General features: G+C 47.4%; 2 protein-coding genes across 2 annotated transcripts in view; both read right to left on the bottom strand.

Annotated features, from left to right (window-relative positions):
- Positions 1 to 263: 263 nt before the first annotated feature.
- Positions 264 to 9,391, bottom strand: CASQ1 (calsequestrin 1). The gene is made up of 11 exons (XM_037813433.1): positions 8,743 to 9,391; positions 6,918 to 7,002; positions 5,990 to 6,090; positions 5,628 to 5,739; positions 5,163 to 5,236; positions 4,680 to 4,810; positions 3,662 to 3,707; positions 3,179 to 3,233; positions 2,840 to 2,940; positions 1,970 to 2,044; positions 264 to 903 (listed from the first exon to the last, which is right to left on the bottom strand). Exons 1-11 carry the CDS (start codon positions 9,019 to 9,021, stop codon positions 760 to 762), a joined length of 1,203 nt encoding a protein of 400 aa, XP_037669361.1. The 5' UTR covers positions 9,022 to 9,391; the 3' UTR covers positions 264 to 759.
- Positions 9,392 to 13,181: 3,790 nt separating this feature from the next.
- Positions 13,182 to 26,508, bottom strand: part of ATP1A4 (ATPase Na+/K+ transporting subunit alpha 4) — a 46,174-nt gene continuing 32,847 nt past the window's right edge. The window contains exons 19-22 of the mRNA XM_037813444.1: positions 16,065 to 16,195; positions 15,840 to 15,941; positions 13,483 to 13,574; positions 13,182 to 13,210 (exon numbers count right to left, since the gene is read on the bottom strand). Of these exons, the coding sequence (XP_037669372.1) occupies positions 13,182 to 13,210; positions 13,483 to 13,574; positions 15,840 to 15,941; positions 16,065 to 16,195 (354 nt within the window). The remainder of the gene's footprint in view (positions 13,211 to 13,482; positions 13,575 to 15,839; positions 15,942 to 16,064; positions 16,196 to 26,508) is intronic.

Raw genomic sequence — 26,508 nt, forward strand, 5'->3', positions numbered from 1 at the left:
CTGGCACTCTCTGTTCTCCCAGAGTCTAACCACGGCACTGGACAAACACCATGTGTTCAGAAAAGCCTTGTTGACTTGAAACGGATTAATAATCCAGGCTTCTTTGGGATAACTGCTTGGAGAGAGCCCCATCCCCCTCCTAGCACAGTCCCCTAGCTCATGCCTAACAAGGCACCCACACTCAAATCCTCCTCTTTTGGCCTCCTCCCTCCTGCCACAGGGGTGAGACTTCACCAACAGACACTTGCTCATGCTGCCCCAGATCTTTTTATTGAGGGCTCTCATTTGACCCAAATACATTAACAAGAGACTGCTGAGATACCTCCCCAAACACAGGACCTTCCCTTCCTCTTGGCCAGGAATAAGACAGTCAGAAGGATATAGGGTTTGAGAGAGTGGGGATACGTTGTGCACAGATGGAGGGAATAGGAGAGGGATGGGAGCCTGTAGTTATGGCTAGAGGAAAACCACAAGAAAAAGTATAGGGTGTGATGGAAGAAACAAAGAGCAAATACAAGTAAGTTATGAAACAAGAAACAGAAGTTGGACGAGAGGACTTGGCTGATGTCTAGGAAAAAGTAGCTCCTTTCCTCAACAGATGTGGGGAATCACTGTCTCAGCACCCAACATATAGACCCAAGGGGTCCTATAGCAGAGAATGGTCTAGTGTCCCTGGAGATGCTCAAGAAAGGACAAGGAAGGCAGGAGGGAGCATAAGAAGAGCAGGTGGGCCTGGAAGATAGTTGCCACAGCAACTAACTAGTCATCATCATCATCATCATCATCATCGTCATCATCCTCTGTGTTGATCTCACCCGCCAGCACATCTTCCAGCCAGTCCTCCAGCTCCTCAGCAGAAGGCAGGTCTTCCTCGTTGTCCATCTCCATCCATATGCTATCCGCCTAGGAGATGGCATGGACAAGGGACAGAAGGCTAAACCTGACTTGGGTCTTTGGGGCTGTCCTCCTGTATGCTCTGTCCCTTCCTGTCATCTATTAATGGCCAGGGAAACTGTCTAGGGGAAGGTCTGGATTAGAAGAGCACAGCGGGACTGGAAAGAAAGGATTCATTGACAAACAGATCTCCCTCAATCTTTCTTCCTTGCTCTTGCCATACTGAGCTTCCTAAAGCAGTCCTCTCTAACATGCCCTTGATGCAAAACCATTGGTGGCTCTTCAAAGCCTGTGGAATAAATCAGCAACTCTTCTGCATTCAAAGCTTTTCACAACCTGCTTTTCCAGCACCATCCTCAGTGATTTCTAGACTCTTAGGCCATACAAAATGACTTGCCTTTTCCTGAACCTGATAGGCATTTTCCTACTTTTGAACCTTTGCTCTTGCTTTTTCCTCAGTTTGGAAATGACTTCCTTTCATCTTTGCTTGTTAAAATCCTCATAAACCCTGCTCTGGTTCTCTCAACCAGAAATCACTCTTTTCTTCTCTCTGCTTTCCTAGCATTTTATTTGCATCTTTTTTTTTTAATATAAAGTCGATCAGATCCGGCCTGGTATTGTAGTTAATGGAATACATGTCTGCCTCCCCAATTAGACTGAGAATTCTATGAAAACAAAGGCTGTGGCTTATCCAATTCTACTCAACAAACAATTTTGAAGCAACTATTGTGTGTGTATGAGACAATCTCTGTCCTCAAAGAGCTCAAAGTCTACCAGGAGAGGCAGACATGATCCATAAAGAACCATATAAAAGTCATGTTCCAGATGCCAAATGGTTTCTGGAGTGCCAAGGAAGGAATGATTCCAAGTGGGAGATCTGGAAAGAGTTTGTAGAGAAGAGACAATTTGAACTGGACCTTAAAGGATGAGCAGCATATTCCAAAAGGGAGACGGGAATGGTCAGGTCATGAATCTCTCCCTCTATGTGGCCATTAGACTGGGCATGGCTACTTCCTCTGGGAAGAGCTAAGTCCCTAGTTAGCAGAGCAGAGGAGGATGAGGGAAGGACACTCACATCAGTAACATTGACGACTCCTATTTGTGGGGCTGACAAGTCGATGTCAAACGTCTTCTCCCAGTACGGAACCAGCTGCAGAGAGACCCAAATATAGTAACTTAAAGGAGTCTAGGAGCAGATGAGTCCAGGAGGGTGTGTCAGCCCAGGGATAATGAGAGGACACTAGGAACCTGCAGTGCATGGGGAACAGGTCCAGCTGTGAGAAAGGGTAGAGTGAAGCAGTAAAAGAGTAGAAATCACAAAGGGAAAGTGTCAGTAGAGTCAGCTGGGAATGCTGGCCCTTGCTTTCTGAGGAAAACCGGATAGGAAACCCCTGTTCTGTTCCTCTGACTCACCTTGTGACTTTGGGCAAGACACTTCTCTCAGTTTCTACGTCTCAAAAATAAGATGGTTATACCTGTAGTCACTCATGTCCTCACATTTCTGTTCATTCATCCAGTTCCTTAATCAACAATAAGTGCTGGGTGTTGGGGATTCAGCTGGGAACAAAACCGTCCCAAGACATTGGATTCTCTGCACTATGATTCTATGATGAGTGTGTGTCCATGTGCAGAGTTAATGTGCCCGTCTGCTCACCAGTACTCTGGTTTCCTCTAGGAGGATTCATCCCTGTGCACATGATGGACCTGCCCCACCTCTGCTCTGGGATTGGTGTTATGTCCCAGCAGTTCACTTCTCAGCCTGTTCCCCTTCTCCCAGGTTTCCCTTGACGCGTAGTGTCCTTGAGCATGCAATAGGCATGACCTCCCCAGGGTCCTTGGGCAGGAGATGCTTAGAGGCTCTGAAATAAAGCCCCCTCAGAAGATAGCCCAGAGTCAAAAGCCCCACCCTAGCATAAAAGCGCCTGGGCAGGTATTAGCCTCTTACCAAGGGGAAGTCATCAGGGTCAATCCAGATGATGCTAAGATCAGGGTTGTCAGTGTTTTCTTGGGCCACGGCCTTGAGGATCTCCAAGAATTCAAAACCATCTTGGAGGGAAAACAAGTGAGAATTATGAGGCGGGACAGAGAGGAAAGGGACACAGAGGATATAACAGTCCAGATCTTTCTCCCTGCCTTTCACAGCTCCACATCTTCAGTCCTAGGCTTCTTGCAAACTCCCAGAAATGCTTCCCAAGTGAGGACTATGCTCCAATAAACACATCGATCTCCTCCCTCACTATCCACCAATGCCCTTCCCCAATCCAATCCAGGATTCCTCTCTCACCAGGATCAGCTTCCTCTGCAAAGGCCACAATGTGGATTCCATCCATATCATCCTCCTGTTAGGGGGTGGGAGGTGGGGGGAATTTTAGCTCTCCTTTCTGAAGTTGGAGAGCCCAGATCAGACCCTAGAGTGTCCTTGAACCTGAATTTTGTGAAAATCATGCTTCAGGACCAGGTACATTCTTGTGGTGGTAACCCTTTTCCAAGTCACACTGTCCCTTTCAGTTCCAGGGCCCCTACACCTCCTCTGGAAACCCTTTTAGCCCCAGAGCTTGAGGGATCTTCTCTTGTCATCTTTATCCACTTATATGTCTACCTCCCAGTTCCTGACACATTCTTTAGAATAAAAAACCCCCAACCTTTGCTGGTTCATTGTCTTTTCTATAAGAGGGACATGAGGACCAGCAGGTGGGATGTTTCTAGGTCTTGCGTCTTTAGCTGCCCATGCTGCCCCAAGGGCCTAGGCCTGGCCAGAGGCACTCACCCAGGTTTCATACATACTCTCAGGCTTCAGTTTCCTCAGGGTTGATCTAGAAGAGACAGAAAGAGGGTCACTACTCAGCGGGTGAAAAGGTCACCCTCCCCTCCCCCCACTAGGGTCCCCACAGCAGAGGCTGCCCGGGGGTCATGCCCAGGGCACAGACAGCTTTAATTCAGAACAAAGGCATGTGGCAAAGTCTAAGCTCTGGGCATCGGGCCCAATCACTGCATAGTTAAAGCAAGTGGGAGAGGAGAGGTTGGGCAAGGGAACTGGAAGAGAGACTTTGGGGAGAAAGGTGAGATCTGGACATGGGGCATTCATTCATTCATTTACTCATTCATTCAAGGAAATTGAATACCTAATATGTTCTAAGCACTGTGCTAGATGTTATGTGTATAGAGTTGAACAAGGCAGATATGGTTCATGCCCTGATTAAGTGGATCATAATAATCAAGTGAGAAAGGAGAGTAAGTAGTGTTTACACTCATGAATGGGTATTTCCAGTTGTGGAGTATTGTGAAGGAAGAAAATTATGTATGAGTGTTGGGCAGAGTGTCTCAAACTTGAAACTGTTGATATTTTGGCCTAATAATTCTTTGTTGAAGGGGCCTGATCCCGTGCTTTGTAGGATGTTTAGTAGTGTCCCTGGCCTCTATCCACTAAATGCCAGTAGGATTCCCCCAACCAAAAATGTCTCCAGACATTGCCAAATATCCCCTGGAAGGTAAAATCCTCCCCACAGCCTCCCAGTGAGAACCACTGGTGTATTGGAAAGAATACAGACAGACCTAGGTTAGAATCCCAGTTCTGATGCTTACTCCCTGCGGAAACTCTTAAATTGAGGTTGTTAAAAGGATTACATATAAAACAGGAGTAGAAAGCACCTAGCAGTTCCTGGCAGATCACAGGCACTCAGCACTCATTTGTTGACTTCACTAATGTAAATTACAATCATCATCACAATGAACTTGGATTGGTGTTCTTGAGTGTACCAGCCCAAGGAGGAGCCCCAGATCCCCACCTCTTGTGCTCCTCCACAAAGCTGACAATCTCCTCTTTGCTGTTGGGTTTGTCTGGGATGGTTACAGGCTCCTCCATGAAGGCCTCATAGAAATCAATCTCATTCAGCTTCAGAGTCAGCTTCTTTGCCACCTTTGAGGCAGGGTGGGGAGACAAAGAAAGTAGAGCAGGGGACACAGGACAATGATGAGAAGCAGTACCTGTGGGGGCATAAATACTAGGAAACATGGGTCCTAGTCTTGTCACTGCCACTGTGACATTGGACAAGCATCTTAACTTCTCTGGGTTTTGGTTTAACATGAGAGGGGTGGGTTAGATAATCTAAAGTTCCCTTCAGCTCTAAAATCTGTGTGCGGGAGAGGCCCAAGTTCAGGGGGAGTGTCAGTGTGTGGAAGGGGCCAGGTCCCCCACAGATTCTGAGAAAGGAGGCTGGTGGGCGGCTTAGGGGACTGAGGGAGACCTAATAAACCATGGGGAGGAGAACCTTGCTGTCAAAGGTGGCGAAGAAGGGGATGTAGGGATGAAACTCCTCTGCTGCATCCTGGAAGGCTTTGAAATCTGAGGGGAGAAAACAGGGTCAGTCTCTTGGGGAACCAGGGTCTGCCAGAGAATCATCCCCCCATCTGCCTCTTCCCAGTTCTTTGGTGGGTGGGGCTGGTGGGAGGAAGAGTTCATGCAGAGATCCTCTGCCATCAGTCCTCTGAGAGTGTATAGGACATAGTAGGGCTGGAGTAGGGGGAGGTGGAATATTGGGGATGCTTCTTTAGGAAACCCCAAGAATGCAAAGAGATTAGAGCAGTTGACAGACATAACCATGGCAGAAGGAAGAAGAGGTGCAGGAGAATTAGGAGGTAGAGATGCTGAGACAGCGGGTGAACTGGGGAGGTAGAAGGACAGATGAAATGGGGGTTCCTGGGGGGGGGAGACAATGGAGCTAAGGGTTACTCACGCTCTGAGTCTTTGTTCTTGAAGTAGCCAATGAGTTTGATCTCATCTTCAATATTATCAAATGCCTGCAGCTCTCGTTCACCCTCAATCAGTTCCACAGGATCCTCTAGAACCTGAAAAAGCAGGGACATTGAAAGAAGAGTGAGTTTCTATCCTTGAGGGGAGAACCAGGGAGAGGGATCTAGGGAGAAGAGGTCTGGGGAACTGGATGAGTGTGTGTCTGTGTGTGTGTGTGTAAGGTTGGGGTTGGCAGGCGGGTACTGGATGAGTGTATGTCTGTGTGTGTGTGTGTAAGGTTGGGGTTGGCAGGCGTGTGGCCGTGGACTCTTAGAGCAAGGCCATCAGGTCCAGGGGAATTCTCACATCAAGCAGAAACTCCACCAGGGTGTCAGCAGACAACTCGCCATCATACTCAATGACTTCATCTCCCTTGAACACATAAATGCTGTCCTCTTCGATTAGTCCTAGGGAGTGATTCAGATGTGACCTATGATCCCAACCTTCCCGCAGATGCAAAGGTTCCAACCCCAAGTTGCACCCCATTCAAGAATCCTGCTGGAGCCCGCATCCTCCATCTCTCCCTTCTCCTGTCTCATCCACCTCCACTGCCCCGCAGCCCATACACCCCTGATGTCCAGTTCTGGGGGCTCTCCAGGGAGAGCTAGGAATCAGGTAGGGTTGTTAGGGTAGGGAATGGGGAGATAGAGATTCCAGGAACATTTCTCCCTGTCTCTGCCTGCCATAAATGGAGATGGATATTCAGGCTACCTCCTCTGAGGACTCAAGTAGCTGACTCCTAGTCCAGCCCTTTAATCCCCTCCTATTACTGACCAGATGACTTCATTACGGATGACCACTCTTCTCCCCCATGCTTGTGCTGAGTCCAGTCTCAAGCCTGTGCTGCCCCCCGGTGGCCATGTGCCGGGGCACCCAGCCAGTCTCGGAAGGAGAGGTTAGAAGAGGAGTCTGCAGAGGCCTCTCCAGCCCTACCTCTGTACTCCCTGGTTCTCCCTTCCCTCCAGCAGGTGGATCCTGTTTTTTGGTAAGAATAGAGAGAGGCCACCCACACCCATCTCTGGGATTTGAGTGTGGGTCTTTATAAGAAAGGAGAGGCCAGGGGCTCCAAGCTAATAAACTTACCAACCTCAATTTTTTCTTCCCACCTTTCAGAATAGGCACAGTGGATTTCCCAACCCCTCAGCTCCCACAAGCTGCTGGCTCAGCCTCCACCCTAGGCCTTCCCCAGTCTCACACCACGTTCCCGTTCTTGGTTCTCTCACCCCTCTCTTACCTAGTTTCTTGGCTACGGCCGCGTCCTTCTCAGAGTCCACCAGCCCGAAGCCAACACCCTTGTCTTCTAGGACTTGGGCTGCTAACTAGAAGGAGAGAGAGTTAAAATTAGCCCTGGAATGCTTATTAACCCCTATTGCCCATCTCATGCTTTTAAGCTGGGTCACTTGGGTACAGGGAACATGAACTGACCTTGACCCTATGCTAGGTTCCAGAATATCCTAAATTACCCTACACCCTCACCCTTTTGGTCTTTAGTTCAAATTTAATTTCTGAACATTAATTGCTCCTTTGTTTTCAGGTTTGACACTTCCCATTCCTTAGGGATGCTGAGGAGTCCGGCTTCAGTGTGACTGACGGCCCCTCCTTAAGGGCTGAGCCCTGACCTCCATCCTGATTGAAGGCTGTGCTCAGCATGGGGGTGATGGCAGAAGTCCCTGGGATTTTTCAGAGTGACTCCCAATGGGAACAATTTAGGAGGGCAGTGGGTAAGGCTGTGGCATGTGACATGGTGGTGGAGAGGCTGCTCTGGACTGGGGAAGGCCAGGGTGGCCACAAAGAGTTTGCAGTGTCCACCACTTGCCACCCTAGAGGGAGAGAGACTGGGACAGGGGCCAGCTCCCATGCAGGGGCCTTTCCCCTTTCACCCTCTCTCTCAGCCTGTCCTTGGGCTATGGGCAGGCACAGCCCTAGGTCCCTCCCCCAGAAGCCTCCCAGCTGCTTCCAGCTTCACCCCATCACAAACCAGACTCAGGCACTGTGATTCATAGTGGCGACAGGGAAGGGTGCGGTTGGCAGATGATGGCTGTGGATGCTGAGCATTCAGGATAAAAATACTCAGCTCATTAATCTGATGGCAGGTTCCAGCACCCGGCAGGGGGCAGGGGTATACAGAAATGAGAGCCATGCGGTCCTGGTGTCTCGCCCTGAAAAGATCCAAGCTCTGGGCAAGCCGAGGCCTATCTGTACCACAAAGCCAGAGAAAGGGGCTGTGGGAACAAACACATCCTGGCCCTTGGAAAGTTTATGTGGTTGCATCTCTCAATTATCCCCCCAAACATAGGTGCTTTTTTCTCTCTTTTTACAATAAACCCTCTCTCTCTCCTTGGCGCATCCCTGTCAGCTGCTTGAGGGTGGGGAGACTCTCCGCACAAAGAGAAGATGGAGAAGGCATGCTGAAGCCTCCTTCAACCACAAGGATTTTCCAGTCAGGGCATCCAGCTTGATCCAATAGGGACTGACAGGGAATTTGGGTGGGGGGAGAGGAAGAAAAGGGGACAAGGAAGCATGGTGGTTTCTCGGAAATATTTAAACATTTAGCCCTTTAATGCATGACATGTAAATAAGATAACAATATTTAAAGTTATACTCAACATGGGTCTCTTTGGGGTCCAATCTCTAATGCATCCAAAGAGAAGGCACATTCTGGCTAGGAAAGTAGATTTCTAGGGTGGGATGTGGAAGTCCAATATATCCCCTAAATACCTCCCTTTTTGCTTCCTCTCCCCAATTCCAAGGACACCCCAGTCCTAGCCAAACCTGGGACTACCCTCCTCCTACAGCATGGAGGAGAGCCACCCTGCAGCCCCTCTCCCTCAAATTGCCTCTCTCTGGTAGTCCTTTGGGAATCCCAAATGTCTGTTTCCCATTTGTCTAAGGCCTCATGCCTCTTGTGTCCTGTTGGTCAAGACAGGGGTCCTGTGCACTGCCCTTAGCCCCCAGACCCCACCCTTAGACCTACATGGAGTTGTGGTCCCTACCTGAAGCATGGGGATCCCAGAGTGACACGGAGAGGGCTCTGCAGAACCTCAGGCCCCACCACTCACCTCCAGGATCAGCTCCTCCATCTCAAACTGTCTTTGTGAGGCCTTGTCATCCTCAGGGGGCTCATGGTAGAGCAGTGCCAGCACATCATACTTCTTGAACACATTCTTGTAGTTTTTCGCGTTGACGTTGATCACACGGTCCACACCATCATACGCAGGGAAGTCCAACCCTTCCTCCCCGTGCACCCCCAACTCGGGTGTCCCTAGCACCAGCAGTAGCAGCAGTGCCAGCCACAGAGCCAGTCTGGCTCTGGCCCCCATCTTGTCTGTAGCACTCATGGAGGTAGTGGGATCTGGGTCGGCTCTCCTGGTCCAGAAGGTGGTGAGCTGGGGTAGGGAGGGGCCCCAGGGTCCTGAATCCCCAGTTAAGGGGCTCAAGAGGGGGTGGGGTGGGAATGGCCCTGAGCAGTGGACAGAGGACACTGCTGGGTCCTGGCGAAACTGCCGACAGAACCAAGAGAAAGAGGGTCAGGAGGAGGGCTAGGTGCAGGGGGTGGAGAGGGAACCGGAGCTGCCCGTGAAACTGGCACCTCCTCGGCCCCACCTGGCCCTGTCTAAATATGTCCCCGTGGTTGGCAGGAGAGACAGATAACCTTCTGAGGCCAGGGCAGCTCCATGAGGGCCCAAATCCTCCCACCTCTTACCCCTCTCACCCAGTCTCCCAGCGTCTCCTTCCCTCCCCCACCCTCCATGTCCAGGGCTCCTCATCCCCTGTCCCCAGGCCGGCCTACGAGCTCATCGCCATATTAAGAAAGGAAAAGGGAGAGGCAGCAGAGCTAAAAATAAGACCAGATGAGTCGGATGTAAATGAAACTGGGCTTGGGGGAGGGGAGGCATAGGGGTAACTGGGGAGAGCTGAGGGTAGGGCAAGGGTAATTAGAGAGACGGAAATGGGGCTGCAGAGGAGGAGGTGTTAAATTGATAATATAGGACAAAAGGGGAACAAAAATTTTGATAGTATAAGACAAAAAGGCTCCAAGCCCTAGAAACCTGAGATCCCCATAGGTGAACTCTTTCTTTGATCCTGTGGAAGGGGGGATGTTGGGGACAATAAAAGTGCAATGCAGCCTGCAAGAAAGAGACCCCTGCACTTCCCTTTAAAGAACCAGGACTAAGGATGAGGTCATTTTCTGAATAAAAGATGGAGCCGTGTCCAGGACTGGCAACCTGGCTCTGCTCCAGCCAGTTTCCTTTGCTTCACTCAACACTCCTAACTCGGTAATGCAGGCAAAGGATGGGGTGTGGGTGAGAAATGTTGGACCCGTTCCCATCCTGTACAGACGTGGATTTGGGGTTTCTCTGCCCTTTAAGGCCCAAGATGAAAAGAATGTGGTTCTGAGGAAAAACACCCGGCTGCTCCCTCCTGCTTGTGCCCTCTGCCCTGATCCTGTGGGACTCTCTTTTCTAGGACACGTTCCGGAGGCCAGTGGAAGGGAAGGAATCCCCAGACTGAATGATTCCAAAGAGAGGGAATAGCTACTATTCTTTCCTATGTCTTTACAAGGCAAAGAGGATCAGGTATAAACACTAGAAAAAAAAAAATAACACTGGGAAAACATGAAGAGGTGGGCCCTGAGCCAAGGATTTGATTAATTTTGTGCACCTGTGATCCAAAGCAGAGCTCAGGAGGGAGAGGGGGTGGCCTCTAACTTCCTGGATCCCAGCTTGGAGGTGAGGGCAGAGTTGATGAGTTTGGCTCTGGGTACCTGGGAAGAAAGGACCCTCTTCATGCCCCTCCAGAATGCTTACCCTGCCTAGGTAAACTGAGGCAACCCCCCCTCCCCCAGAGGCATCTCTGGTTCTGGAGGGACAGCATTTATTTTGCACCCAGGCAGGGAGGTGAAAATATGTCAAACAGAAGAACTTTTCCACATGCCTGCAATTTGGCCCTTCACATGGCTGAGCAAGGAGGACCACAGAAAAATGTCAAGAGCATGGTATGAGTGTGTCCAAGAGAGCCAGCTGTCATTGTGGCAGGAAGGACCAGCGCCTGACCTAAAGCATAGCACATTAGAGCTCAAGAGGCCTCAGAATTCCTCTCTTGGTCTCACAGGAGATTGATTATGTGCCCAAACACCCCCCAACCAGAGTGAAGACCCCTGGGGCCGGGGAGGGCGAGGGGAGGATGGGCTGACCCACCCGAAAGTAGACGGCCTAGATGACATCCAGCCCGATTTCTCACTCCTGCTGCACCCTAGGGAGGGGGAAGCATTGGACACAGATTTTGGAACATTATCCTTGTTCCAATGTGAATGTGCCCTTTGGTGCCCCCAAGAGTGTGAGATGGGACTAAATGGTGACCTGGGTTTGCTCTATCTCCTGATCCTCTCCTGCAGCCTCCAGAACCTCAGCATCCCCCAGCCTCCATCCTATCCTCTGGCTCTCAGTTCCACTCTTACCCTTTCCAGACCTGCAGACTCCCCTCTATGCTCTATCCTTCTCCCTCTGATGCTCTCTCTCCTTTCCTCTCAATCTCTTCTCTCTAGGCCCCTGATTTCAGGCCCTTGGACTTAACAGGCCTCAGCCACTGGTCTCAAATGACCCTGAGTTGGGGCCTCTGTATTTTTAAACCACCAGACACCCGAAGCTCCTGCTCCTGAAACCGGAGGAGCTGGCTCCTCCCTTCTCCCCCTCCCCACCTCATGCATACACCCCAGCCCCTCCATCTTCTGGGGTTCTGGTTCAGCCGTGTCAGCAGCCCTGGGAAGGACCCCAGACTTATACAGCCCTGTCCCTAGGAGACCTCGTATTGGAAGAGGGAGGGGGGAAAGGCGGGAGAGAGACCTCTGAGAGGGGCCTGGTATGGGGAAGAGTGTCTGACTATACCTCATTGTGGCTTTCTCTTTGCTGGCCTGTGGCCTCCCACCCTCCAGATCCACCCATGCCTCTTCTTTCATCACAATCCATTTTCTTTTGTTTTGGTTTTGTTTTGGCTTTGGTTTTGTGTTTGTGTCTATTTTGGGGGGTGCCGGCCCTCATTCTGATTAGTCTATGTAGTGGCTAAGGGCCTAAGTTCTGGAATCAGTCAGACCCCTTAGTTTCTTCATGCAAAAGAGAGTGTGAAGTGGGAAGAAGACATTTGTTGTGTGGACTCATTGACGGTGTGTTGTAAAGCCCTTGTCACAGTGCCAGGCATAGTACACAGTCAACTTAATGCATGTGTTTCGTGTTTGGTAACAGCGATAATCTCCCCCTGCTTTCCTTAGCATTTCTCTGTGTACATTTGTGCACAGCCAACCCTCTACTCTGAAACAGGTCGGAGAATGAACTGGCCCCCAGGGCGGGCGAAGCGGACGGCTCAGGACTGAGGAGCCAAGGGGGAGACGGGAAGGACGCGCTGCCGAAGAGTGTGGGCGGGAGAGAAAGGTCCTTGGGGACTGACTCCCCACTCCCCAAGACGCGGCGAAGTGGGGGCCCACGCTCGATGCAGACCAAGCTTTTGGGACTCTCCTTCACCCCGCGGGGAGCCCGGGTGGGAGGGGGCGGGGCGCATCGCCTCAAGTCCAGGCTCCAGGGATTCAAGCGCCTTGCTCCAGCCTCCATTTCACGGCCACAGCAGAGAGAACAGGCTGAGGGATGAGGTGAGGTGGAGATGCCCTGGGGACGCGAGGCAGGGGCTGGGGACGGCCAGTCGGCCTGGAGGGCTCCTCACCCCCCGCCCCCGCCGCGTCCAGTCCCTTCTTCAGAGCCGAGCGCGGGTCCCACAGTCGCCGCGCACCGCGTGACTGACCAGTCCCCAGTCATTCGAACCTCCCTGGGCCTAGCCTCTTCATGGATGGCATCAGGACCCTTCTAGGCAAAGCCTGTGATTCTGCAGGCCGGTCTGGGGACGTCGGAGGCGGGGGCCAGACGAGCGGACCCTGCCGCCCCGGATGGGGGTGCTGTGGCTCCTCTCTCAGGCTTTGCTCAGCTGCTTCTCTCTCACCTGACCCCGGCTTGACCTTTGGGGCACTCACTTGTTCTGTCCGTGTCCTCCAGGGGATGAAGAGTGACTTTAAGTTGGAGAATACCCCTCAAGGAGTTCTGCTCCCTTCCCAGCCTCGACTGGGGTTCCTGAAAGACTTCCCCAGCCTAGCTGCCATGAAGATCTAGGAACGGGACGTCACAATAATCCTCCTCCCCTGAAATCAGACGCGACACATCCAGCCAGGTGAGAGCTGGTTCCAAACATTTATTCTCTGGACTAGCTTCTTGATTCAATAGGACAGCACCCCTCCTGGCTGGGCCCCAGCCAGAGGGAGGCTGGGTTATCCCTCAACCTTCCCATTTTCTACCTGTGATGCCCTCAACCCAGCCTCAGGATTGTCTGTCTCTCTCATCCAAGGTCGTTCATCCCAGCGTCTCTCTGCCCCCAGCCCACTTGCTCTCTCAGATATTGTATTGAGTTCCCATTTCCTAACCCCAAGCCCCAGCCCTCAGGACACCCCTGTCATGTGAGTTTAGTAGTATGTCTCCTTCTCCAGCCAACCTGTGGAAGAGAAGAGAATAGAGTGGGCCAGGAAAAGACCACAGGGGAGGGACCCAGAGGAGGCGTCAGAAGAGAAGGATGGACAAGACTGGAGGCCAGAGGGCCTGGAACACAGGGCACTGGGGACTGGAGGAACAGGGCACTGGAGCCCAGGAAGAGGGCTGGGGTCTAGGCAAAGGAGAGGCCAGACAGCCGGGTGGGGAGGTGGGGAGACAGCCAGTGGGTCTGGAGGCACCAGGTGTGACGGGACCGACCAATTAGGGGAGCCTCACCTCCTGGCCGGTGACGGATGATGAGCTTTCTGGTTTCATCGTAAACAAAGATAAGAATGCTGAAAGGCATGGCGCAGAACCACCAGTAAATCCTGCAGAGAGCAACAGTTGATCAGTGTGGCAGGAGATATAGGGGATATTGGCAACAAAGAAGGGCAGGTGCAGAGAACAGCACAACAGAATCCAGTGTTTCATTATTAAATGTGCACTATGTAGTGGAGAACATGCTGGGCGCTGGAGCTACCCAGGTGGGTAAGAGCCAGCTGATCCCTACCTTTGAGGAAGTCAGAGCCTGAGGGGTGGAGAGGAGAGGTGCAAGACAAACCTAAAAAGCTGGTGATGATATATGTATGGTAAATGTCATATTAGAGGTGCATGCATTGTTCATGGAGATTAGTTACTGACTTTTGTGGAGTTGCTGAGGGAGACCCCTTTGCTTTCCAGATACCCTATGCCATGCACCCACAAAGGGGGGATTGTCCAAGCAGGATGGATCTATCTGAGACATTTCCCAGACATCTAGTGAGGGAATATTCCACCAGGAAATTCAACCACTCTTCCTTATTGCAAAAATGGGGAGATTTCTTCTTCCCTAGATCTCTTCTATCATTCGAGACCAGAAAGATGGACTCTGGGGAATGTTTGAATCAGGACCCCATTTGTTGCTATGGATAACAGAGAGAAGAAATGCTCCAAACCAGTGTTGTCCAGTAGAAATATAATGCAAGCCACATAATTTAAAATTTTTGAGTAGCCACATTAAAGTAAACAAAAAGAAACAGGTGAAGCTAATTGTAGTAATATATTTTATTTAACCCAACATATCCAAAATATGATCATTTCAACATGTAATCAATATAAAAATTATTAATGAAATACTTTACATTCTTTTTTTTTCATTCTACTTCTTCAAAACTCAGTGAATATTTTATACTGACAGCACATCTCAGTTCAGACACTCAATTTTCAACAGTTAAAGGGAAATGTAGTCCAACCAAAACAATAAAGTGGTGTTAGAAAATATTTTACACTGATTTAGTTTTTAAATTTAAATTAAAATTAAAGAAAATTTTAAATTCATTTCTTCGGTCACCCTAGCCACAGCACAGAAGGGCAGGGGTTACCTCATGGGAAAGCACAGGCCTAGACCATGGTTCATTCTGCACACATGCCAACAAGTATAAGCATTTATATACCAACAGTCGCCCATTCATTCAACAACAATTGTTTATTTCCTGGGGAAATAAAACGTGATTACATGATGGGCTTTGAATTCAAGGAACTCTGGAGGATCAGGAAAATGTGGGTAGATAAACACAAAACACATATTCATGATATTGGGTGCTAAGTTTTAGGGTCAAGGTACATCAGAGTGCTTAGAAGCACAGACAATGCTCCATTGCTTTTTCTTACTACTTAGATATTGACGTTAATAGCCACAATAATAGAGCTACAACGAACAAAGCACCCACTGCCACCGTGACTCAAGCACCACACATATGTTTCTATACACAATTCTCACAACAATCTGCCAGGTAGGGATGATCGAGACTTTACAGGTAAAACTGAGGCTCAGATGGTTTTGTACTTGTCCAAGGCCACAGGAGAGTTGAGATTCAAATCTAGGATTATTTGCATCTAAAGCCAGTGCCAATGTCTCCTATTACACATCAGTTGAGCACCTACAGTATGTAAAAGATCGTGGAAAATACAGCAAGGAATGTAATGGTGAGTGATATGTGTAACGACTTCCACAGAAACAACTTGGAAGGATACACAGTAAATCATTAACTGAAGCTACCTACACAGGATAGGAGGTGGCAGTAGAGTGGTGATTTTGCTTTTTCCTCTGTAAATTTTTAAACTGAGTTTTTTCACAGGAAGCATGCGCTGAGATCTTAAAATAAACAAACAAAAAACCCTGGAACTTGACATGGCAAGGTAGCAGATCATGAAGAATTTCAATATGCCCACTCACATGTATACACATTAAAGTATATTTGCCTAAGCACAACAGAAATATCCATGTATTGTCTAGGTTATTTTTATGGTTCCTTTGGCTCCAAGTAATATGTGTATTCTTGGACAGATATACAACAAATCATTATAAAACAGCTTCCTCTCTGTTAAGCCCTGGTAAATTTGCTTATTTAGTGGGTTTTGACCACTGCTCATGTCATCTAAAGCCTCCTCAAATGAGATCCATTTATCAGAGCACAGACAATTACATCACCAAGCCAGCCTTGTGCCCCCGGACAGACCCTTGCCAATGGCTATCTTGTTCAAACCCACATTCCGTCTCACATACCCTCCCTGTGCCCTGAGCCTCCCATGCCTGCAGCCCTTCCCTCACTCACTTGAGTGGGTACATTCGCAGGGTCTTGTCCATGCCGGGAGTGTAGGACAGAAAAGCAGCCAGGACTGACTCTTCCAGGATCCCAAATATCGGGACTTTGTTTCTGGGCAGAAACATTTATGGGTGTGTTGGAGACAGAGAGGGACAGGTAGGAAGAGGGGATGGCCTGTCCCCGTCCCTGTGTGCGGGTTTGGGAGAGCCTTGGGGCTTTTGGTGGGGCGCTCACTTCATGCCCTGCTGGAAGACTGAGTTGCGGCGGGTCTTGCAGATGATGAGGTCAGCCCACTGCACAACCACGATGCTGGCAAAGAAGGCCGTGTGGCACGTGAACTCCACCACCTTCCGCTGCTCGTAGGTCTGCAGGGTGGGGTAGAAGGAGAAGAGGGAGAGTGTCAGAGGGAGTGTGGTTTTAGATATGCCTCAAAGGCTTCTTCCCTCCCATGCCTTCCAGGATCCCCAAGGCTGAGCTAGGTCCTTCTCTTTAGACTCCCATAGCCCTTCACACCTGTCTGTTTTAGCACTTTATGTGTTTTATTATGAATTGTTTATATGTTCTCCTTACTTGGCGGGGAGCTCCTAAAGGGTGAAGGACATGTCTTATGTATCTTTGTGTCCCTTCATGCTTAGTTCAGTGAATGGCGTGTAGTATGGGCTCAATAAATACTTACTAAATTAACAAAAGCAATGTGTCAGATGAGTAATAAAATAATGACAAAAATATGTAAATAATGGGAAGAGAAGGGGTTTGGGATGGTTTGGGTGTTCTTTTTTGTTTTTCATATTTTTTTCTTTATTTTGGAGTAATGAAATGTTTGAAAATTGATTGTGGTGATGAATGCACAACTATATGATGATACTGTGAGCCACTGATTGTATCCTTTGGATGGATTATATGGTATATGAATGTATCTCAATAAAATTGCATAAACAAAATGTGTGGTGTCAGAGAAGGAGGTAGAGAGGAATGCAGAGTCAGAGGGAATAGGTCAGAAAAGCAGGTGGGCTAGAGGGAAATATGAACACACAGGGGAAATGAATGTCAAAAGGGTGGTACCATGTAGAAGACATTCACTCGTTCATTCTTTCATTCACATTTTACACATAGGAATTTCAAATCTGATGGGGAAGATAAATATGCGACCTAGGTGAGTACAATAACTTATAAAAGAGGGATCACATAGGGCCATGCAGACACAGAAGAGGTGCATCTAAATTAGTCTTGAGAAAAAAAAAAAGCCTCAGTTTTAAAAAATGATAGCATGTCTATAAATAACTCATAGATCAAAAAATTTAAAATAATGTAGGACTGAGCAATAATGAGACACACATATCAAACCTCATAGGACACGGTCAAAGTTGTACTTGGAGGGAAATAGAGAGCCTTAAACAATTAGAAAACAAAGGCTGAAAATCTGAGCATCCCACTTAGAATGAGACCAATCAGCATGTGCATGTGACCAGATAACACCACCACTATCCTTCGGCAAGGCAGTCGTCCCACCACTTCCTGGGTCACTCCTCCTCATTTCTTGAGGATTGTAGCTCCTGATTCACTGTCACTTTAACAGTTCTCCTACCCTAGTTTTTGGAGATTTAAATATCCATGTTGAAGATCCTTCAAATACAGTTTCTTGATCCACAATGTTATTGTCCTTCACTCCCCACCTGGGCTGCTCACTGCTGACGTTAAACTGGATCTTGTCCTTTCCAACAGCTACAATTCCTCCATAGTCTCAATTTCAAGCGTCTCTCTCTCTCTCTTCTACTGTCTTCTACCTTTCAATCTCACTCACTCTCGGATCTCAAACCCACACTGCTGGGACTCCAGTTGGACCTACAATCCATCGACCCTACGTTTTCCCAGTCTCTCAATCTCTGTGGCCTCACTTCCTTCCTTAGCTTACTGAAATCTCAGGGTCCACATTTTTAACCTTTCCCTTGCATATACCTTCAGATCCTGAACTCTGCCTCTCTGATTAATTCTATTTACTTAACTACTTTGCACCAGCACCCAGGAGGGACAAAAGGTGGCTGGGGAAAAATACACAGCCATGATGACTAGTCTCACTTTAAATTCATGACCATGTACTTTAAATGAGCCCTTAGTGCTGCCTAGGATTTACATTACATTCTTCTGTCCATTTATTTTCCCACTCTCCCAGACGACTATGCCCTATCTTCTCTTGCTTCAAACCTTCTCTTTTCTCACTTGCAGCTGGTAAGCTTGCATCCTGTTTCACTGAAGAAATAGAAGCAATGATAAGAGAAGGTTCGTAAGTCATCCCATCATGCCTACCTCCCACTCATACCTGCATCCATGAACAGTTTGCTCATCTGTTACTGTGGATGCATGGCCCTTGCTCTTCCACTTGTCCCCGAGCTCCCATCCTAGCTCACCTGCTCAAGGACATTTGTCCAATAATTGTCCTCTCTCTCTACTGCGTCATTTTTTCTCCTTTCTATCTACTGGATTGTTCTCATCACAGCTTGCTGTGTCTTCTTCCATCTTACCTCCCTTGACCTCACATTCCGTTCAGCTATGGTTCATTTCTCTGTTCTTCTCTGCAGTAAAGCGCCTTTTAAAATGCGGTCTAATTTTCCTGTCTCCAATTTCTCCCATATTTTCACTTGAACCTCCTTCAGTCAGGCTTTTGCTCCTCTTTAAACTGTCCTTGTTAAGATCACCAATGGCTTCCCAGTTGCTGAATCCAATTGATACTATTGGTGTAGATTGTGCCAGTTTGAATGTATTATGTCCCCCCAAACACCATTATCTTTGATGTAATCTTGTGTGGGCAGACGTTATCAGCATTGATTAGATTGTGATTCTTTGAGTGTTTCTGTGGAGATGTGCCCCTCCCAATGGTGGGTGATGACTCTGATTGGATAATTTCCATGGAGGTGTTGGCCCGCCCATTCAGGGTGGGTCTGAATTAAATTACTGGAGCACTATATAAGCTCAGACAGAAGGAGCAAGCTTGCTACAGCCAAGAGGGACACTTTGAAGAAAGCACAGGAGCTGCAGATGAGAGACATTTTGAAGACGGCCATTGGAAGCAGACTCTTGCTGCAGAGAAGCTAAGAGAGGACAAATAACCCAAGTGCAACTAAGAGTGACATTTTTGAGGAACTGCAGCCTAGAGAGGGATGTTCTGGGAGAAAGCCATTTTGGCGCAGACGCCAGTCACGTGCCTTCCCAGCTAACAGAGGTTTTCTGGACACCATTGGCCATCCTCCAGTGAAGGTACCCGATTGCTGATGTGTTACCTTGGACACTTTATGGCCTTAAGACTGTACTGTGTAACCAAATAAACCCCTTTTTATAAAAGCCAATCCATTTCTAGTGTTTTGCATTCTGGCAGCATTAGGAAACCAGAACATAGATATTGGCCCAATTGGCGGTATTTGGTATAATGTTGATTAGTCCCTCCTATTTGATACTTATTCTTCATGTGGCTTCCAGGAGTGCCCACCTCCCTGAATTTTTCTCCTACTTGCCACTTGTTTTCAGGCTCCTTTGCTGGTTCTTCTCCCTGATAGCTAAATATTAGAGTGCCCCGAGATTCAGTCCTTGGGCCTCTTCTTCTGTCTAGCAACACTCGCTTCCTTGTTGATGGCACCCAGCCCCATAGCTTAAATACCACATAAATGCTCATGACTCTAAAGTTTTTATCTCCAGCCTAGGCCTCTTCTCTGAATTCTAAACCCTATGTCCAACTGCCTTCTCAGTTGTTGCATTTGTCTACTCAAATAGGCATCTCATGTCCCAAATGGTAGTCCTGATTTTCCTGCCCAAACCTGCTCTTCCTACAGTCTTTATCTTCTGAGTGAATGACAACTGCACGTTTCTAGTTCCTTGGCCCAAAAGCCTTGGAGTTATCCTTAATGCTACTCTTTTTCTCATCCTACTCTCAATCCATCAGCAAGTTCTGGTGTTCTACTTTCAAAATATATTCATTTTCCAATCATCTCTCACCACCTATCTGACCCCTATCCTTGTCCAAGCTATCATTGCTTCTTTTTTTTAGTGGAATTTAATGAGATACATTCACATACCAGATAATCATTCACACAGTCTTCATTTCTACACTCTTCTCCAAACCTCTCTCTCCTGTCTTTTCCTATCTGCCTGTAATGCCCCTTTTAGTATTTCGTGTAGAGCAGGTCTATTATTCACAAACTCTCTCAGTGTCTGTAAATATTTTAAATTCTCCCTCATTTTTGAAGGACAGTTTTGCTAGATATAGAATTCTTGGTTGGCAGTTTTTCTCTTTCAGTATCTTAAATACATCATACCACTGCCTTTTTGTCTCCATGGTTTTTGCTTGAGAAATCCGCACATAGTCTTTTCGAGCTTCCCTTATATGTGATGGATTGCTCTTCTCACTGCTTTCAGGATTCTCCCTTTGTCTTTGACATTAGACAATCTGATTAGTAAGTGTCTTGGAGTAGATCTATGTGGATCTATTCTGTTTGGGGCACACTGTGCTTCTTGGGTGTGTAATTTTATGTCTTTCATAATAGAGGGGAAATTTCCCATGATTTTCCCTTCTCTTCTCCTTCTGGAACACCCTGACATGTATATTCATGCACTTCATGTTGTCATTCAATTTCCTGAGACCGTGTTCATAGTTTTCCATTCTTTTCCTATCTGTTCTTTTATGTGTAGGATTTCAGATGTCTTGTCCTCTGGTTCACTAATCCTTTATTCTGCCTCTTCAAATCTGCTATTGTAAGTCTGCATTGTGTTTTTCATCTCTTTTATTGTGACTTTCATTCTCATAAGTTCTGCCATCTGTTTTTTCAGACTTTTGAGTTCTTCCTTATATTTGCCCAATGTCTACTTTTATATGCTTTATCTCTTTTGCCATATCTTCCATCAGCTTGTTGATTTGACTTTTTAATTGATTTAGCATTTTTGTTTGAACATCTTTAATTAGTTGGTTATTAACCAGCCACAAATGTCCTTGCAGTAATGGTTAGGCCAGTGCTTGCTTTACCAGACACCTGGACACCATCACCTGGCCAAGTTGACACATGAACCTAACCATCACAGCCCACCCCTTGTCAACTTGGTAGTTGTATACATCACCTTAAACCATACTTTATCTCTAAGTAGAGAACAATAACAGACATATATTTTGCCTAACAATACTCAGCTGTCTGTGTACAACTGGAAACCCACTAAATCTCTCCAGAATAGGGTGCAAGTCCTTGGGTGACATTAACTCTTAAACTTGATTTCCTTTAACTTAAATACTGCAAAATGAACAATACAGCTTATGTCATATGATAAGGGGATAAGATAGAGAAGAAAACAAAGATATTTGCTTTATGACTGTTCTAGTTTGCTAATGCTTCCAGAATGCAAAACACCAGAGATGGATTGGCTTTTATAAAAGGGGGGTTTATTTGGTTACACAGTTACAGTCTTAAGGCCATAAAGTGTCCAAGGTAACACATCAGCAATTGGGTACCTTCACTGGAGATGGCCAGTGGTGTCCAGAAAACCTATGTTAGCTGGGAGGGCATGTGGCTGGCATCTGCTTCAAAGTTCTGGTTTCAAAATGGCTTTCTCCCAGGACATTCCTCTCTAGGCTGCGGTTCCTCAAAAATGTCACTCTTAGTTGCACTTGGGATATTTGTCCTCTCTCAGCTTCTCTGGAGCAAGAGTCTGCTTTCTCATCTGCAGCTCCTGTGCTTTCTTCAAAGTGTCCCTCTTGGTTGTAGCTCCTCTCCAAAACATCACTCACAGCTGCACTGAGTTCCCTCTGCCCGTCAGCTCATTTATATGGCTCCACTGATCAAGGCCCACCCAATGGGCAGGCCAACACTCCATGGAAATTATCCAATTAGAGTCATCACCCACAGTTGGGTGGGGCACATCTCCACAGAAACACTCAAAGAATTACAATCTAATCAACACTGATAACATCTGCCCACACAAGATTACACCAAAGATAATGGCGTTTGGGGGACACAATGTATTCAAACTGGCACACAGACAAATACAAACATACTCATAACAAAACAAGGAGGAAATATTCATGTCATCATAGTCCTCATTTCTGTAATTGGTCACATGGTCATAGTTCATATTTATCACTACCTTCTACCACTACCCATTCCACATACCCTTTACCATCAGCAAGGACTTCAGCTGGCTGTGGTTATTTGCCTGGTGGGATGACCCAAACCTTCATTCCTGAAGTTTATTGGCCACTGATAGTCCTGCCTGGATTGGGTTGTTGCAGTTTTCCATTGACTTTAATCACAGGGCATGGTAGTACTAAGAGACGCCATAGGGGATCTCTTGTATTCCAGGAAAACTCTTCTTTACCTCCATTGTGTAGTTGCAGTGCTATTTCCCCTTGAAAGCCAGGACTGATCACCCCAGCCAGTACAGTAATTCTCTTCCTTGCTTATTGATTCAGAGGCATAAGAAGCCCAAAGTGACCAGGTGGCAGTCTTAGCTTCCACTTCAATGGAATTATTGTGTTTCCTGGTGGAAGCACTCCTCCTTTTGGAACTAAGACTTGTAGGCCAGCAGAGCTTAGGCTTGCAGGGACAGGAAGCAAAACTTTTCCTAGTGGGTCACTAGGAATGATAGTGGTGCCACTCCTGTTCTCACCCCTTGATTCCTGGACCTGTGAATCCTGGCTATCGGAGAAACAGCACCATAGAGTGGACTCTGATTTGGAGCATACACAGCCTCCTGGAGAATATTGTCCCACCCCTGCAAGGTATTGGCACTTAGTTGGTGCCAAAATTGAGTCTTCAACAGGCCACTCCACTGTTCTTTCAACCCAGCTGCCTCTGGATGATGGGGAACATGGTAAGACCAGAGAATTCCATGAAGATGTGCCCATTCCTCCACTTCGTGTGCTGTGAAATGGGTTCCTTGGTCAGAAGGAATGCTGTGTGGAATACCGTGATGGTAGATAAGGCATTCTGTTAAGTCCATGAATGGTAGTTTTGGCAGAAGTATTGCGTGCATGGAAGGCAAACCCATACCTGGAGTATGTGTTTATTCCAGTGAGAACAAATCACTGCCCCTTCCTTGATGGAAGTGGCCCAATGCAATCAACCTGTCACCAGGTAGCAGGCTGATCACCTCAGGGAATGGTACCATATTGGGGACTGAGTGTGGATCTCTGCTGCTGGCAGATTGGGCACTCAGCAGTGGCTGTGGCCAGGTCAGCCTTGGTGAGTGGAAGTCCATGTTGTTGAGCGCATGCATAACCTCCATCCCTACCACCATGACCACTTTGTTCATGAGCTCATTGGACAATGACAGGAGTTGTTGGGGAAAGAGGCTGATTGGTATCCACCAAAGGGGTCATTTTATTCACTTGGTTATTAAAATCTTCTGCTGAAGTCACCCTCTGGTGAGAATTCACATGGGACACAAATATCTTCATGTTTTTTGCCCACTCAGAAAGGTCTATCCACATACTTCTTCCCCAGACTTTTTTGTCACCAATTTTCCAGTCATGTTCCTTAAGTCCCTGATCATCAAGCCAAACCATTAGCAACAGCCCATGAATCAGTATACAAATGCACCTCTGGCCAGTTCTCCTTCCAAGCAAAATGAACAACCAGGTGCACTGTTCAAAGTTCTGCCCACTGAAAGGATTTCCCCTCACTATTTTCCTTCAGTGACATCCCAGAAAGGGGCTGCAGTGCTGCAGCAGTCCACTTTTGAGTGGTGCCTGCATATCATGCAGAATCATCTGTAAACTAGGCCCGAGTTTTCTTTTCCTCAGTCAACTGATTGTAAGGAACTCCCAAGACAACATAGCTGTGGGCTGGGAAAGAGAAGGTGGAAGGAGTGAGGCCCGTGGGCATTTGGGCCACTTCCTCATGTAACTTGTGCCTTCGGGACCCACTCAAGTTCTGTCCCGTATATACCATTTCCATTTTATGATGGAGTGCTGCTGTGCATGCCCAAGTTTATGGCTTGGCAGGTCGGACAACACCCAGCTCATGATAGGGTGCCAGTTTGAATATATTGTGCCCCCCAAACGCCATTATCATTGATGTAATCTTGTGTGGGCAGATGTTATCAGTGTTGATTAGATTGTAATTCTTTGAGTGTTTCTTTGGAATGCACCCCACCCATTATCTGATTGGATAATTTCCATGGAGGTGTTGCTCTGCCCATTTGGGGTGGGTCTAAGTTGATCAGTGGAGCCATATAAATGAGCTGACAAACAAAGGAACTCAGTGCAGCTGAGAGCAACCTTTTGAAGAAGAGGTACAACCAAGAGGGACACTTTGAAGAAAGCACAGGAGCTGCAGATGAGAGACAGTTTGAAGACAGCCATTGAAAGCAGGCCCAAGAGCAACTACGAGTCACATTTTTTAGGAACTTCAGCCTAGAGAGGAATGTCCTGGGAGAAAGCCATTTTGAAGCCAGAACTTTGGAGCAGACACAAGCCACGTGCCTTCCCAGCTAACAGAGGTTTTCCAGACATCATTGGCTATTCTCCAGTGAAGGTACCTTACTGTTGATGGACACTTTATGGCCTTCAGACTGTAACTGTGTAACCAAATAAATCCCCTTTTATAAAAGCCAATCCATTCCTGGTGTTTTGCATTCTGGCAGCATTAGCAAACTAGAACAATAGGTAACTCAGGTCTCATGGTAACTTAGTGGCCCATGGTTAAGCATTCTTTCTCTGCTAAGGCCCAATAGCAGGCCAAAAGCTGTTTCTCAAATGGAGACTAGTTATTTGCAGAGGATGGTAAGGCTTTACTCCAAAATCCTAAAGGCCAGCATTGTGGTACTCCTATAGGAGTCTGCCAAAGTCCCCAAACAGCATCTCTATTTGTCACTGACACTTCCAGCACCATTGAATCAGCTGGATCATATATTCCAAGTTCTGGTCCCCACTCAAAACTAGAAGCTTTTCTGGTCACTCAGTAAATGGGCCGGAGTAGCACACCCAAATGAGGAATATGTTGTCTCCCAAATCCAAAGAGGCCAACTAAGCATTGTGCCTCTTTTTTAGTCATAGGAGGGGCCAGATGCAACATCTTATCCTTTACATTAGAAGGGATATCTTGACATGCCCTTCACCACTGGACACCTAGAAATTTTACTGAGGTGGAAGGCCCCTGTATTTTTCTTGGATTTATCTCCCATCCTCTGACACACAAATACCTTACCAACAAATCCAGAGTATTTGCTCCTTCTTGCTCACTAGGTCCAATCAACATATCATCATCAATATAATGGACCAGCATGATGTCTTGTGGGAGGGAGAAACGATCAAGATCCCTGTGAACAATATTATGACATAGGGCTGAAGAGTTGATAGACCCCTGAGGTAGCACAGTGAATGTATACTGCTGGCCTTGCTTTTAGCTGAATGCAAGCTGTTTCTGGTGGTCCTTATTAATAGCTATTGAGAAAAAAAGCATTTGCCAGATCAATAGTTGCATACCAGGTACTGGGGGATGTGTTGATTCACTCAAGCAATTAAACCACATCTGGAACAGCAGCTGCAATTGGAGTCCCCACCTGGTTAAGCTTACAATAGTCCACTGTCATCCTCCAAGACCCATCTATTTTCTGCACAGGCCAAATAGGGGAGTTGAATGGGTATGTGGTGGGAATCACCACCCCTGCATCCCTCAAGTCCTTATGAGTGGCATTAATCTCTGCAGTCCCTTCAGGAATCTGGTATTGCTTCCTGTTTACTATTTTGCTAGGCAGGGGCAGTTCTAGCGGCTTCCACTTGGCCTTTCCCACCATAATAGCCCTCACTCCATGAGTCAGGGAACAAATGCGAGGTTCTGCCAGTTGCTGAGTATGTCTATTCCAATTATGCATTCCAGAAACTGGGGAAATATCCAAAAAAAGGTCTGGGGACCCACTGGACCCACTGTGAGATGAAACTGACCTAAAACTCCATCAATCACCTGACCTCCATAAACCCCAACTCTGACTGGTGGATCAGAGTGATATTTTGGGTCTCCTGGAATTATTGTCACTTCTGAATCAGTGTCTCATAATCCATGAAATATCTGAGCATTTCCTTTTCCCCTGGTAAAAAGCTGTAGGTCCCCCTGGGGAAAGTTGGGAAGAAGATTAACAGTATAAATTTTTGGCAGTGTAACCAAGTCCTTCCCCAAGGGTACCAGCCTTCCCCTCATTCAAGGGGCTCTGGATCTGTAAACTGTCTCAAGTCTGGGAATTGATTAAGGGACTATGACTCTCTGTTTTTGTAATTCAAGGTAGACTTTTGTTCACTTGACCTAGAATTCTGCTTATACAGATCAAGCAAGAATTTAGTAGACTGCCCATCTGTTTTACCACTAGGTACTCCATGATTTACTAGCCAATGCCCTAAGTCTCTGCAAGTCATTATTTTGACTGCTGCTTTGAGTCTGTTTTCCATTATGGTAGCCAGGCCCACCTTGTCTGTGGTGATTAACTGCAGCCACTTGGCTTTTGCCGACTTGGGATGCGATTATCCCCATTGTGTTTAAGGATTCCAGCTCAGTGACAGCAGTTCTCACAGTAATATCTGACCCACAGAGAAGGGTGACTACAGAGCTCTTCAGGGATGACAGAGCTAGCCTCACAAATTTATTCCTCACAGTCCTAGTAAAAGGTGTGTTCTCTGGACATTCCAGGGGTGTGTGAGCAGGTCTTCCATGAT

The sequence above is a fragment of the Choloepus didactylus genome, chromosome 2 (assembly GCF_015220235.1).
Source record: "Choloepus didactylus isolate mChoDid1 chromosome 2, mChoDid1.pri, whole genome shotgun sequence".
In the NCBI taxonomy this organism is placed as follows: Eukaryota; Metazoa; Chordata; class Mammalia; order Pilosa; family Megalonychidae; genus Choloepus; species Choloepus didactylus.